Here is a 14,490-nt window from a genome sequence, read left to right as displayed (position 1 = left end):
CCACCCACACGTAATGTAAACCTTTACATTGTGTACAAGTTGTCTCCACGTTGATACAGTAGAATAAATAAAGAGGAACACTCCCATTCTCCTGGAACACCATTTTTAGAAGAAATGACTCTCAAAGTGAAAGCATACGAAAGTATTAATTTTCTTGTTACCCCCCAGTAATATTGTAGTGTACACATTTTCTCTGATGTTGGACTAGAGAAAACTTTATTCTTGCCGTCCCTCCTGCAAGTCGCCTGGCTACTATATCTCATATTTATGTTAATTTATTCTTGTGTGGTGTGTATTTATCATGTTTATATGTTATGTAGCATGTTTATTATATAATTTTGAAAAAAAAAAATCTTAGATGGATTAATGGATTTTTTTTTTTTCAACAAGTCGGCCGTCTCCCACCGAGGCAGAGTGACCCAAAAAGAAAGAAAATTCCCAAAAGAGAAAATACTTTCATCATCATTCAACACTTTCACCTCACTCACACATTATCACTGTTTTTGCAGAGGTGCTCAGAACACAGCAGTTTAGAAGCATGTACATATAAAGATACACAACATATCCCTCCATATGTCTTTACTATTCACGTAATATACGACATTTAATGTGCCCAAGAGATTATTATTATTAATACGGTGTCAAGAGTAGAGAGAGACTTAGCGATTTTAATGTGTACCTGCATGCCAGCACAGTGTGTAAGTATATTTAGGTACAGTTACACATAAGTATAATTATCAGAGTACGTATAAAATATGCAATAACTGTAAAACACTTGAAATTTTGGAAAGTTTCCAGACATAATAGAGATATGTGCTCACTTAGAATACAAACAAACTGGGTGGGGCGCCGTATAAGAAAGACGGGTTGCTGTATGGAGAGTTTTGGTCATAATTTGAAATTGCCATATTAGCGGAGCACCGTAAAGCAGGGCCCTACTGTAAATTACTTCAGTCATTATCATATTAAGTGAAGATATTAACCCTTAAACGGTCCAAACGTATATATATGTTTTTTCAACATCTGAAAGTATGTAAAAAAATGTAAATCTTCTTTTTTGTTTTACATTTGAAAACGTGTAAAAAAAACTTTTACCTACATTTTTTTGTTATATTTGAAAATATGTAAACAAAAGTAGATATACTTTTGGAGCACTACGAATTTGAACGTCGATCTGTTTGGACCGTTTAAGGGTTAAATAACAGCTAGTAGGTCGGTAGACAGCAACCACCCAGGGAGGTGCTACTGTCCTGTGGTAGTAGGTTGGTAGACAGCAACCACCCAGGGAGGTGCTACTGTCCTGTGGTAGTAGGTTGGTAGACAGCAACCACCCAGGGAGGTGCTACTGTCCTGTGGTAGTAGGTTGGTAGACAGCAACCACCCAGGGAGGTGCTACTGTCCTGTGGTAGTAGGTTGGTAGACAGCAACCACCCAGGGGGATGCTACTGTCCTGTGGTAGTAAATTGGTAGACAGCAACCACCCAGGGAGGTACTACTGTCCTGTGGTAGTAGATTGGTAGACAGCAACCACCCAGGGAGGTACTACTGTCCTGTGGTAGTAGGTTGGTAGACAGCAACCACCCAGGGGGATGCTACTGTCCTGTGGTAGTAGGTTGGTAGACAGCAACCACCCAGGGAGGTACTACTGTCCTGTGGTAGTATGTTGGTAGACAGCACCCACCCAGGGAGGTACTACTGTCCTGTGGTAGTAGATTGGTAGACAGCAACCACCCAGGGAGGTACTACTGTCCTGTGGTAGTAGATTGGTAGACAGCAACCACCCAGGGAGGTGCTACTGTCCTGTGGTAGTAGGTTGGTAGATAGCAACCACCCAGGGAGGTACTACTGTCCTGTGGTAGTAGGTTGGTAGATAGCAACCACCCAGGGAGGTGCTACTGTCCTGTGGTAGTAGGTTGGTAGACAGCAACCACCCAGGGAGGTGCTACTGTCCTGTGGTAGTAGGTTGGTAGACAGCAACCACCCAGGGAGGTACTACTGTCCTGTGGTAGTAGGTTGGTAGACAGCACCCACCCAGGGAGGTACTACTGTCCTGTGGTAGTAGATTGGTAGACAGCAACCACCCAGGGAGGTACTACTGTCCTGTGGTAGTAGATTGGTAGACAGCAACCACCCAGGGAGGTACTACTGTCCTGTGGTAGTAGGTTGGTAGATAGCAACCACCCGGGGAGATACTACCATCCTGCCAAGTGAGTGTAAAACTGAAACTTGTGACTGTTGTACATGATAGAATTGCTGGTGTCTTTTTTTTGTCTCATAAACATGCAGGATAACAGGTGTATCTTGCTACTTCTACTTACACTTAGGTCACACTACACATGTATGTACATACACACATTTACACACCCATCTGGGTTTTCTTCTATTTCCTTAATAGTTCTTGTTCTTATTAATTTCTTATCTTTATGGGTGAGTGGAAGAGAATTCTTCCTCCATAAGCCATGCGTGCTGTAAGAGGCAACTAAAATGCTGGGAGCAAGGGGCTAGTAACCCCTTTTGTCTTTATTTTTAGGTCACCTGGCTTCGGTAGGATACAGCCAGTTTGTTGAAAAAAAGAAAATTGTACATTAAATATATTTTGACAGGTTGCCATCAAGACTGCCCAGCGCAACACCAAAAAAACGGAGGAGAAGATTGCTGGAATGGAAGCTGAAATTACAGAGGTACAAAATGAATTAATAGGCATGCAGGGTAAGAGGACTACGATTGAAGGTGAAGCTGCTAAGGTGCTGGAGCAGTTGCAGTCTGTTACAGTAAGTTGTTTACTGTCTTACATGATCACAGATAAAACATTGACACAAGAAACACATGAGGCCAGTTTATGTATAGTGCAACACTTGGCTTGTCAAGAAATATTAAAATTGATATGAATTGTATGTTAGTTGAGTTGCCTGCTTTATTTGACTGCTTTCTTGTTCCATATATTTGTTACCTGCACATAGAAGACTGACACTTAGGACGTTGTTTTGGTCTGACCAGATCATTAACTAGTTAATGTTTTAACTTGACTTGATCATTAACCCGGTGGCCTGGTGGCTAAAGCTCCCGCTTCACACACGGATGGCCCGGGTTCTATTCCTGGTGGGTGGAAACATTTTGACACGTTTCCTTACACCTGTTGTCCTGTTCACCTAGCAGCAAATAGGTACCTGGGTGTTAGTCGACTGGTGTGGGTCGCATCCTGGGGGACAAGATTAAGGACCCCAATGGAAATAAGTTAGACAGTCCTCGATGACGCACTGACTTTCTTGGGTTATCCTGGGTGGCTGACCCTCTGGGGTTAAAAATCCGAACGAAATCTTATCTTATCCTCTTATCTTATCTTACTGGATCATTAACTAGTTAATGTTTTAACTTAACTGGATCATTAACTAGTTAATGTTTTAACTTGACCGGATCAATTAACTAGTTAATGTTTTAAATTGACTGGATCATTAACTAGTTTGTGTTTTAACTTAACTGGATCATTAACTAGTTAATGTTTTAACTTGACTGGATCATTAACTAGTTGATGTTTTAACTTGACTGGATCATTAACTAGTTTGTGTTTTAACTTGACTGGATCATTAACTAGTTTGTGTTTTAACTTGACTGGATCATTAACTAGTTAATGTTTTAACTTGACTGGATCATTAACTAGTTAATGTTTTAACTTGACTGGATCATTAACTAGTTAATATTTTAACTTGACTGGATCATTAACTAGTTTATGTTTTAACTTGACTGGATCATTAACTAGTTAACCCCTTGACTGTCGAAACCCCCGATCCTGAGATGTCTCCTGGTGTCGCAAAATTAAAAAAAAAATATTTTTTCTTATGAAATGATAGAGAATCTTTTTCAGATTGTAATGACACCAAAAAACGAAATTTGATGGAAAACTGACGGAATTACGCTCTTGCGAAGTTGGCGACCTTGGCGATATTTACAAATCGGCGATTTCGCCCACTTTGAGCCCTATTTCCAACTAATTCCATTGTTCCAGTCGACCAAACTCATAGCTATTTCTTTAGAACTCCATTTTTTCTATCGATTGAGTACAAGAAACTGCCCATTTACCTATTTCAACTACCCAATAATTTTTTTTTTTTTTTTTTATTATCACACTGGCCGATTCCGACCAAGGCAGGGTGGCCCGAAAAAGAAAAACTTTCACCATCATTCACTCCATCACTGTCTTGCCAGAAGGGTGCTTTACACTACAGTTTTTAAACTGCAACATTAACACCCCTCCTTCAGAGTGCAGGCACTGTACTTCCCATCTCCAGGACTCAAGTCCGGCCTGCCGGTTTCCCTGAACCCCTTCATAAATGTTACTTTGCTCACACTCCAACAGCATGTCAAGTATTAAAAACCATTTGTCTCCATTCACTCCTATCAAACACGCTCACGCATACCTGCTGGAAGTCCAAGCCCCTCGCACACAAAACCTCCTTTACCCCCTCTCTCCAACCTTTCCTAGGCCGACCCCTACCCCGCCTTCCTTCCACTACAGACTGATACACTCTTGAAGTCATTCTGTTTCGCTCCATTCTCTCTACATGTCCGAACCACCTCAACAACCCTTCCTCAGCCCTCTGGACAACAGTTTTGGTAATCCCGCACCTCCTCCTAACTTCCAAACTACGAATTCTCTGCATTATATTCACACCACACATTGCCCTCAGACATGACATCTCCACTGCCTCTAGCCTTCTCCTCGCTGCAACATTCATCACCCATGCTTCACACCCATATAAGAGCGTTGGTAAAACTATACTCTCATACATTCCCCTCTTTGCCTCCAAGGACAAAGTTCTTTGTCTCCACAGACTCCTAAGTGCACCACTCACTCTTTTTCCCTCATCAATTCTATGATTCACCTCATCTTTCATAGACCCATCCGCTGACACGTCCACTCCCAAATACCTGAATACATTCACCTCCTCCATACACTCTCCCTCCAATCTGATATTCAATCTTTCACCTAATCTTTTTGTTATCCTCATAACCTTACTCTTTCCTGTATTCACCTTTAATTTTCTTCTTTTGCACACCCTACCAAATTCATCAACCAATCTCTGCAACTTCTCTTCAGAATCTCCCAAGAGCACAGTGTCATCAGCAAAGAGCAGCTGTGACAACTCCCACTTTGTGTGTGATTCTTTATCTTTTAACTCCACGCCTCTTGTCAAGACCCTCGCATTTACTTCTCTTACAACCCCCTCTATAAATATATTAAACAACCACGGTGACATCACACATCCTTGTCTAAGGCCTACTTTTACTGGGAAATAATTTCCCTCTTTCCTACATACTCTAACTTGAGCCTCACTATCCTCGTAAAAACTCTTCACTGCTTTCAGTAACCTACCTCCTACACCATACACTTGCAACATCTGCCACATTGCCTCCCTATCCACCCTGTCATACGCCTTTTCCAAATCCATAAATGCCACAAAGACCTCTTTAGCCTTATCTAAATACTGTTCACTTATATGTTTCACTGTAAACACCTGGTCCACACACCCCCTACCTTTCCTAAAGCCTCCTTGTTCATCTGCTATCCTATTCTCTGTCTTACTCTTAATTCTTTCAATAATAACTCTACCATACACTTTACCAGGTATACTCAGCAGACTTTTCCCCCTATAATTTTTGCACTCTCTTTTATCCCCTTTGCCTTTATACAAAGGAACTATGCATGCTCTCTGCCAATCCCTAGGTACCTTACCCTCTTCCATACATTTATTAAATAATTGCACCAACCACTCCAAAACTATATCCCCACCTGCTTTTAACATTTCTATCTTTATCCCATCAATCCCGGCTGCCTTACCCCCTTTCATTTTACCTACTGCCTCACGAACTTCCCCCACACTCACAACTGGCTCTTCCTCACTCCTACAAGATGTTATTCCTCCTTGTCCTATACACGAAATCACAGCTTCCCTATCTTCATCAACATTTAACAATTCCTCAAAATATACCCTCCATCTTCCCAATACCTCTAACTCTCCATTTAATAACTCTCCTCTCCTATTTTTAACTGACAAATCCATTTGTTCTCTAGGCTTTCTTAACTTGTTAATCTCACTCCAAAACTTTTTCTTATTTTCAACAAAATTTGTTGATAACATCTCACCCACTCTCTCATTTGCTCTCTTTTTACATTGCTTCACCACTCTCTTAACCTCTCTCTTTTTCTCCATATACTCTTCCCTCCTTGCATCACTTCTACTTTGTAAAAACTTCTCATATGCTAACTTTTTCTCCCTTACTACTCTCTTTACATCATCATTCCACCAATCGCTCCTCTTCCCTCCCGCACCCACTTTCCTGTAACCACAAACTTCTGCTGAACACTCTAACACTACATTTTTAAACCTACCCCATACCTCTTCGACCCCATTGCCTATGCTCTCATTAGCCCATCTATCCTCCAATAGCTGTTTATATCTTACCCTAACTGCCTCCTCTTTTAGTTTATAAACCTTCATCTCTCTCTTCCCTGATGCTTCTATTCTCCTTGTATCCCATCTACCTTTTACTCTCAGTGTAGCTACAACTAGAAAGTGATCTGATATATCTGTGGCCCCTCTATAAACATGTACATCCTGAAGTCTACTCAACAGTCTTTTATCTACCAATACATAATCCAACAAACTACTGTCATTTTGCCCTACATCATATCTTGTATACTTATTTATCCTCTTTTTCTTAAAATATGTATTACCTATAACTAAACCCCTTTCTATACAAAGTTCAATGAAAGGGCTCCCATTATCATTTACACCTGGCACCCCAAACTTACCTACCACACCCTCTCTAAAAGTTTCTCCTACTTTAGCATTCAGGTCCCCTACCACAATTACTCTCTCACTTGGTTCAAAGGCTCCTATACATTCACTTAACATCTCCCAAAATCTCTCTCTCTCCTCTGCATTCCTGTCTTCTCCAGGTGCATACACGCTTATTATGACCCACTTCTCGCATCCAACCTTTACTTTAATCCACATAATTCTTGAATTTACACATTCATATTCTCTTTTCTCCTTCCATAACTGATCATTTAACATTACTGCTACCCCTTCCTTTGCTCTAACTCTCTCAGATACTCCAGATTTAGTCCCATTTATTTCCCCCCACTGAAACTCTCCTACCCCCTTCAGCTTTGTTTCGCTTAGGGCCAGGACATCCAACTTCTTTTCATTCATAACATCAGCAATCATCTGTTTCTTGTCATCCGCACTACATCCACGCACATTTAAGCATCCCAGTTTTATAAAATTTTTCTTCTTCTCTTTTTTAGTAAGTGTCTACAGGAGAAGGGGTTACTAGCCCATTGCTCCCGGTATTTTAGTCGCCTCATACGACACGCATGGCTTACGGAGGAAAGATTCTTTTCCACTTCCCCATGGACAATAGAAGAAATAAAGAAGAACAAGAGCTATTTAGAAAAAGGAGAAAAACCTAGATGTATGTATATATATATGCATGTGCGTGTCTGTGAAGTGTGACCAAAGTGTAAGTAGGAGTAGCAAGATATCCCTGTTATCTAGCGTGTTTGTGAGACAGAAAAAGGAACCAGCAATCCTACCATCATGCAAAACAGTTACAGGTTTCTGTTTCACAGTCATCTGGCAGGACGGTAGTACTTCCCTGGGTGGTTGCTGTCTACCAACCTACTACCTACTACCCAATAATGTGGTCAGGAATTTGCAATTTGGCCAATTTCACGAAAATTAAAAAATATGACAATTTCAAAATAAGGACCAGAATGAACAATGCAGACATTCCTGGCTCTAAAATAACACTTTCTTTGTTCATCAGTCATGTCTCCAGGCCCCTCTGATATTACTCTTGCTTTCTATTTTGAATTTTTATTCAAACAAAAAATAGATATACTGTTATGCAGACTACTGCAATACTGTAATAATTGTACACATAATGTCAACCCATTCATGACTGCATATTAGAATGGCTAGTTGGACATTTATTGGACAACGACATCATTTGTTTACTTTTGAACATCGGCAAAAATCAAACATTTCCCATATTTTGAGCTCCATTTCCAGGTTCCTTTTATAGTAAAATCAATCAAAATCACCTCTATTTCTATAATATATTATTCATTCTATCAAATGAGACCAAGAAAACGAGAATACACCCATAAATACTATACGAAAATAGACCACAAAGTCGGCATTTTAATTAAAAAAAAAAAGTCGGAGTTTTTTTTTTCTCATGCACTGCGTGCTCCAGGATTTTTTTTATATGGTGCACACTGACCACACAGGCCCATTCTCTCACATGTGAGCCTACCAGCTTTCTCCTGCTTGATTTGAAGCCGCTAGAATTTATGAGTATACAGTGGACCCCCGCATAACGATGGCATCGCATAGCGATTTTTCCGCATAACGATTACTTTTATCGCAAAATTTTTGCCCCGCATACCGATTAAAAACCCGCATACCGATTTTCGTCCGAGACGCGTCCAATGTGCCCTCAGCCAGCCTCACATGTGCCGCTCCGTCCCATTGTTTACCAGCCAGCCTCCGCGGTAACATCCAAGCATACACTCGGAATATTTCGTATTATTACAGTATTTTCGGTGCTGTTTCTGGAAAATAAGTGACCATGGGCCCCAAGAAAGCTTCTAGTGCCAACCCTGTGGTAAAAAGGGTGAGAATTAGTATGGAAATTAAGAAAGATTTTGAAGGGTTTGGGGCTAACCCTGAGAAGCCTATGCCAGTTGTGGAATCCATTGTGCCTACTTCAAAGATTAAGGAAATGTGTGCACAGTGGGTTGAACTGCAAACCTTTATAGATGAAAATCACCCTGACACAGCTGTTGCAAGCCGTGCTGGTGACTATTTCAATGACAATGTTGTGGCCCATTTTAGACAAATCGTAAAGGAACGGGAGGTACAGAGCTCTATGGACAGATTTGTTGTGCGACAGAGGTCCAGTGACTCTCAAGCTGGTCCTAGTGGCATTAAAAGAAGAAGGGAAGTAACCCCGGAAAAGGACTTGCTACCTCAAGTCGTAATGGAAGGGGATTCCCCTTCTAAACAGTAAGAAGATAATGCTCTCCCCTCCTCCCATCCCATCAATCATCACCAGATCTTCAATAAAAGTAAGTGTCATTTAATTGTGCATGCCTTTTTCAGTTTGTGTGTATTAAAATTAACATTTCATGTGGTAAAAAAATTTTTTTTTCATACTTTTGGGCGTCTTGCACGGATTAATTTGATTTCCATTATTTCTTATGGGGAAAATTCATTCGCATAACGATTATTTCGCATAACGATGAGCCCTCTTGCACGGATTAAAATCGTTAACCGGGGGTCCACTGTATATATACGTCAAACACGGTACCTCGTAAGATGTACATATACGGCTGCGACAGTCAAAGGGTTAATGTTTTAACTTGACTGGATCATTAACTAATTAAAGTTTTCACTTGAACTGAAAAATATTATTCATGAATTCTTTTAGTCATCAAATTGTCACTTTTTCTTCTTTCACATTTATTGCAATTCTTCAGTTGAGTATTAGTTTTAAGACCTTAAAATAAAGTTAATCAGCCCCCCTTTCCCATCCTTCCCCACTACCCTTCCTTCCCCCTCCCCCTTCCCCTTCCCCCTCCCCTTCCCCTTCCCCCTCCCCTTCCCCTTCCCCCTCCCCTTCACCCTCCCCTTCCCCCTCCCCTTCTCCCCTTCCCCTTCTCTTCCTTCCCCTTTTCCCCTCCCCTTCCTTTCCCTCCCCTTCCTTCCCCCTTCCCCTTTCTTCCCAAAACCACATATAATAAAAATTGTTGTAAAATTACCAACAGCTTAAACTTAACACATGTACCTGACCACTTTTTGTGTTAGGTAAAAGAACGAAACACGTGTAACTGACCGTGGCGAACTTCTAGAGTTCGTCACGGCCACGCTAGCTGGAGATTCGTCTGTAAAAACTTGCATTTGTGGTCACAGTGGTGCCTATGCTAACCTTCCTATGGTGTAGAAATATACCTAGTTGGACGAATCTTATTGTGGCTATCTAGTCCAGTGGCTAACGCGACGGTCTGGAGTTTTGAGACTCTCAGATTGCGGGTTCTGTCCTCGCCCATGGTATGGATTGTTTGCAATCGTGTCATTACGATTTCGTGAGTCACTTTTTGTGTTCTCTGTGTTAGAAACCTGAAAATCCATGTGATTACCTTCCCCGTAATGCTCATGGCCCTCATTTTGTGCGCTATCTCTCCATGATCGCATTTGACAAACACCTTTGCAAAATCTGTGTAAATCACATCTGTGCTTTTGGTCATCTTCCAACACCTCCGTAATTCTGTCATAATGATTCAGCAGCTGTGACAGGCATGATTGTCCTGCTCTAAAACCATACTGGTTTGGGTTATGCTGGTTGTGCTGGTGCATGAAATTTGTAATCTGTCATCTCATCACTTTTGAAGATTTTTATGATGTGAGAAGTTAGGGCTACTGGTCTATAATTTTTAGCTAGTGCTCTACTACCTCCCTTATGCAAAGGAGCAATATCTGCACTCTTTAAGGCCTATGGTATTTCACCTAGATCTAAGCTCTTCCTCCAAAGATTTCTGAGGGCTCGTGCTAGTGGCATTTTGGAACTTCTTTATTAATAGGGTATTCCATGAATCTGGTGCAGTTGCTGAGTGAGTGGGCATGTTATCTATTTCTTTTTTTCAAAATCTATGGGATATTTACTAATGTCAGTTAGTTGGTCTGCATGGCCTTCTGCTGGAGTGAAAAATGTTTCTGCATTTTCTACCTTGCTGTCATTTAGTGGGTTGCTGAACACCGACTTGTACTGTTCTTTTAGGATTTCACTCATTTTTCTGTTCGTTGTCTCAATTGTGGTCCAATTCTACAGGTAGTTCTTAGCTTGGATTTTGCATAGGAATAGAAATATTTTGGATTTTTTGCAACATCCTGTATGGCCCTTTGTTCCCTTTGTACTTCTTCTGTTAAGTATGACATCCTAAGTTTTTGCTCTATGTCAGTGACCTCTTGGCTAAGACTGTCTTTCCTCTGTTGCAACATATTTGTGTTTTTAAACAGTTCAGTAACCCATTTTCTTCTTCTGTACCATCTCCTTCGCTCTCTATATCTGATATTCTTCAAGGTTTCCTCAATGGTACGTGCTTCATGCATACTGTGTATGCTTCTATATTAAGCTTGTCTAGGCACTGGTGGGGATTTAGGGTGCTCATGTCTGATTCCCAGGATATGTCTGATAACTCTGGGTTTATTTTTTCCCAGCCAATTTTGTGGTTAAAATTAACCCTTTGACTGTCGAGAGCCCTGCTCATAAACTTGCTCAGAGTGTCGAAAAAATATTAAAAAAAAAAAACTTTTTTTCTTACCAAAATCTTAAGAATATTTTTCTGAGCGTTTTAAAAGAAAAAAAAATATTTACGATCAGTACTTAGCGAGATATAGAGGCATGAAAGTGACAGAAAGTGAACCGCTTATGTCAACATCAGTAACTGCCGCTCACTCGGTAATATTATTTTTACTTTTATTCTATTTTTTCTTTTCTAATACATGTATTTTATTTTTTCAAGTAACTTTTGTGGACTGTGAGACCAATATAATGCATAATGTATATATGTCCACTCATTGTATGCAATGCAATAACTGCACAAACATTGTTATCATTATATTGTTTGCAAAACTTGTTTGCACAATTCCACGTTGCCTTCCCCACCCACACCGTCTTCCCCACCACCCACGCTGACTTCCCCACTACCCATGCTGGAAAAAAGTCACTGTGACTTTTTTGGGTTATCCTAGTTTCTCTACACATCCTGGTATGTATGATAATCTACGTAACTGTATTTGTGTATACAGTAGGGCCCTGCTTTTTGGCGTTTCGCCTTATGGCGTTCCGCTAATACAGCAATCTCAAATTATGACCAAGACTTTCTATATGGCAAGCAATCTTTCAAATATGGCACATGCCTCCTGGTTTGTTTACATTTTCCATGAGCACCTCTCTCTATTATGTAATAATAATCACTCTTGGGCACATTAAATGTCTTATTTTATGTCAATATAGACATTTTCATTAATCCATCTGTGATGTTTTCAAAATTATATAAGAAACACGTTACATTGCATACAAACATCTTGTGTTTATATACTATGGAGGTGTGGTAGCCAGGCGGAGGGAAAACATTACGTCACTCCCCTTAACCCTTTGAGGGTCGACAGGCCCTCTCCGAAACTCGTTCTCAGGGTCGGCCAAATTTAAAAAAAAAAAAAAATTATTTTCTCTTATGAAAAGATAGAGAATCTTTTCCCGATCATAACGACACCAAAAGTTTGAAATTTGATAGAAAACTTACGGAATTATGCTCTCGCAAAGTTAGCGGTCTCGGCGATGTTTACGGATCGGCGATTTTGCCCACTTTGAGCCCCATTTTCGGCCAATTTCACTGTACTAGTCGACAAAAAACATGAATATTTCGCTAGAACTCCATTTTTTCTATCGAATGGGTGCAAGAAACCACCCATTTATAAATTCAACTATCCAGTACAGTGGTCAGAATTTAGCAATTTTGCCAATTTCACACAAATTTCAAAAGATGCCAATTTCGGAATAGGGTCCAGAATAAACAAGAAAGATATTCCTGGCACTAAAATGACATTTCCTCTAGTCATTAGTCACGTCTCAAGGCCCCTCTTATATTCTTTTGCTTTCCACTTTGAATTTTTATTCTCACAAAAAATATAAGATTTACTGTTATGCAGACTACTGCATTAGTGTAAAAAATGGTATAAATATTATTGGTGCACTTGTGAAAGAATATTAGACTCACCAGTTGACGTGTATTGCACGCTTGGCACGATTTGTTTACTTTTGAAGTTTGGTAAAAATCGAACATTTCTGCTACTTTGAGCTCAATTTCAAGGCACCTTTCATTGTAAAACCAGTCAAAATCATCTCAATTTCAGTAATATGTCTTCCATTCTATAAAATGAGACCAAGAAAACTAGAATACAACAATAAATACTATACGAAAATACACTGCAAAGTCGCTGATTTATTAAAAAAAAATGGAAAAAGTTTTTTTTTTCTCATTATGCACCGTGTGCTGCAGGATTTTTTTTAGACTGTGCACACTGACCACATAGACCCATTCTTTCATATGAAGGCCTACCAGCTTTCTCCCACTAGATTTGAGGTCGCTAGAATTTATGAGTACTAGTACGTCAAAAACCCCTACGCGTAAGACGTACTAGTACGACGAAAACCCTCAAAGGGTTAATACATAACACTTTTGTTTACAATTCTCAGCATGAATTATTCATTACTTCTCCCTATGTTTATGATGGCATCTAAAGGTACAGTGGACCCCCGCATAACGATCGCCTCCCAATGCGACCAATTATGTAAGTGTATTTATGTAAGTGCGTTTGTACGTGTATGTTTGGAGGTCTGAAATGGACTAATCTACTTCTCAATATTCCTTATGGGAACAAATTCGGTCAGTACTGGCACCTGAACATACTTCTGGAATGAAAAAATATCGTTAACCGGGGGTCCACTGTAGTTGTTATAAACGATTAACCTCAGTGAACATGGTATGTCGATGGTAATAATATGGCTCTGGGCCACATCAAATATCGTGTAGCTATGTAGGTAGGTGTAGGTATGTAGCCCAGGCGGACTACTTGGCTACATTATTATTATGACTGATACTTATACGTATGTGTACCTGTACCTAAGTATGCCTTCACTCAGGGTGCCATTTTTTCTAAAAATGGCATTCCAGGAGAATGGGAGTGTTTCTCTTTACTTATTCTACAGTATCAATGTGGAGACAGCTTGTACACAATGTAAGGTGACGAAAACCAGACGCTCGCCTGGTTTGTTTACATGACGTGTGGGTGGGGTGGGGAGGGCTGCCCTTCCTGGCTACCATACCTGATTTCCTATAAATGAAACTCACCTCTCACCCCTACATTAAGACTACCAATATTTTAAGGTAATTAATGAATGTACTGTACATTGGACCCCCAGTTCACGATATTAATCCGTTCCTGAGAGCTCATCATAAACCAAAATTATCGGAAAGCGAATCAATTTTCCCCATAAGAAATAATGGAAATCAAATTAATCCGTGCAAGACATACAAAAGTATGAAAAAAAAACTTTTACCACATGAAATATTAAGTTTAATGCAATAGAATAATTACAATAACAGCAATAACATTAAATAACAATAAATAACAAAAGAATTGACACTTACCTTTAATGAAGTTCTGGTGATGATTGATGGGATGGGAGGAGGGGAGAGTGTGGATGGTGTTAGCATTTAGAAGGGGAATCCCCCTCCATTAGGACTTGAGGTAGCAAGTCCTTTTCCGGGGTTACTTCCCTTCTTCTTTTAATGCCACTAGGACCAGGTTGAGAGTCACTGGACTTGTGTCGCACAACATATCTGTCCATAGAGGCCTG

At 40.1% G+C, this 14,490-nt stretch overlaps 1 protein-coding gene across 3 annotated transcripts in view; it reads left to right on the top strand.

Moving 5' to 3' along the window:
* glu (structural maintenance of chromosomes 4-like protein gluon) overlaps window positions 1-14,490 on the top strand; it is a 429,361-nt gene that overhangs the window by 133,685 nt on the left and 281,186 nt on the right. For all 3 annotated transcript variants that reach the window (XM_070083815.1, XM_070083816.1, XM_070083817.1), the window contains one exon: window positions 2,604-2,771. In XM_070083815.1, coding sequence (XP_069939916.1) covers window positions 2,604-2,771 — 168 coding nt within the window. The remainder of the gene's footprint in view (window positions 1-2,603; window positions 2,772-14,490) is intronic.

Source organism: Cherax quadricarinatus, chromosome 10 (assembly GCF_038502225.1).
Source record: "Cherax quadricarinatus isolate ZL_2023a chromosome 10, ASM3850222v1, whole genome shotgun sequence".
Lineage (NCBI taxonomy): Eukaryota > Metazoa > Arthropoda > Malacostraca > Decapoda > Parastacidae > Cherax > Cherax quadricarinatus.
The sequence above is the reverse complement of the archived record's forward strand: the minus strand, read 5'-3'. Positions and strand labels throughout refer to the sequence as shown.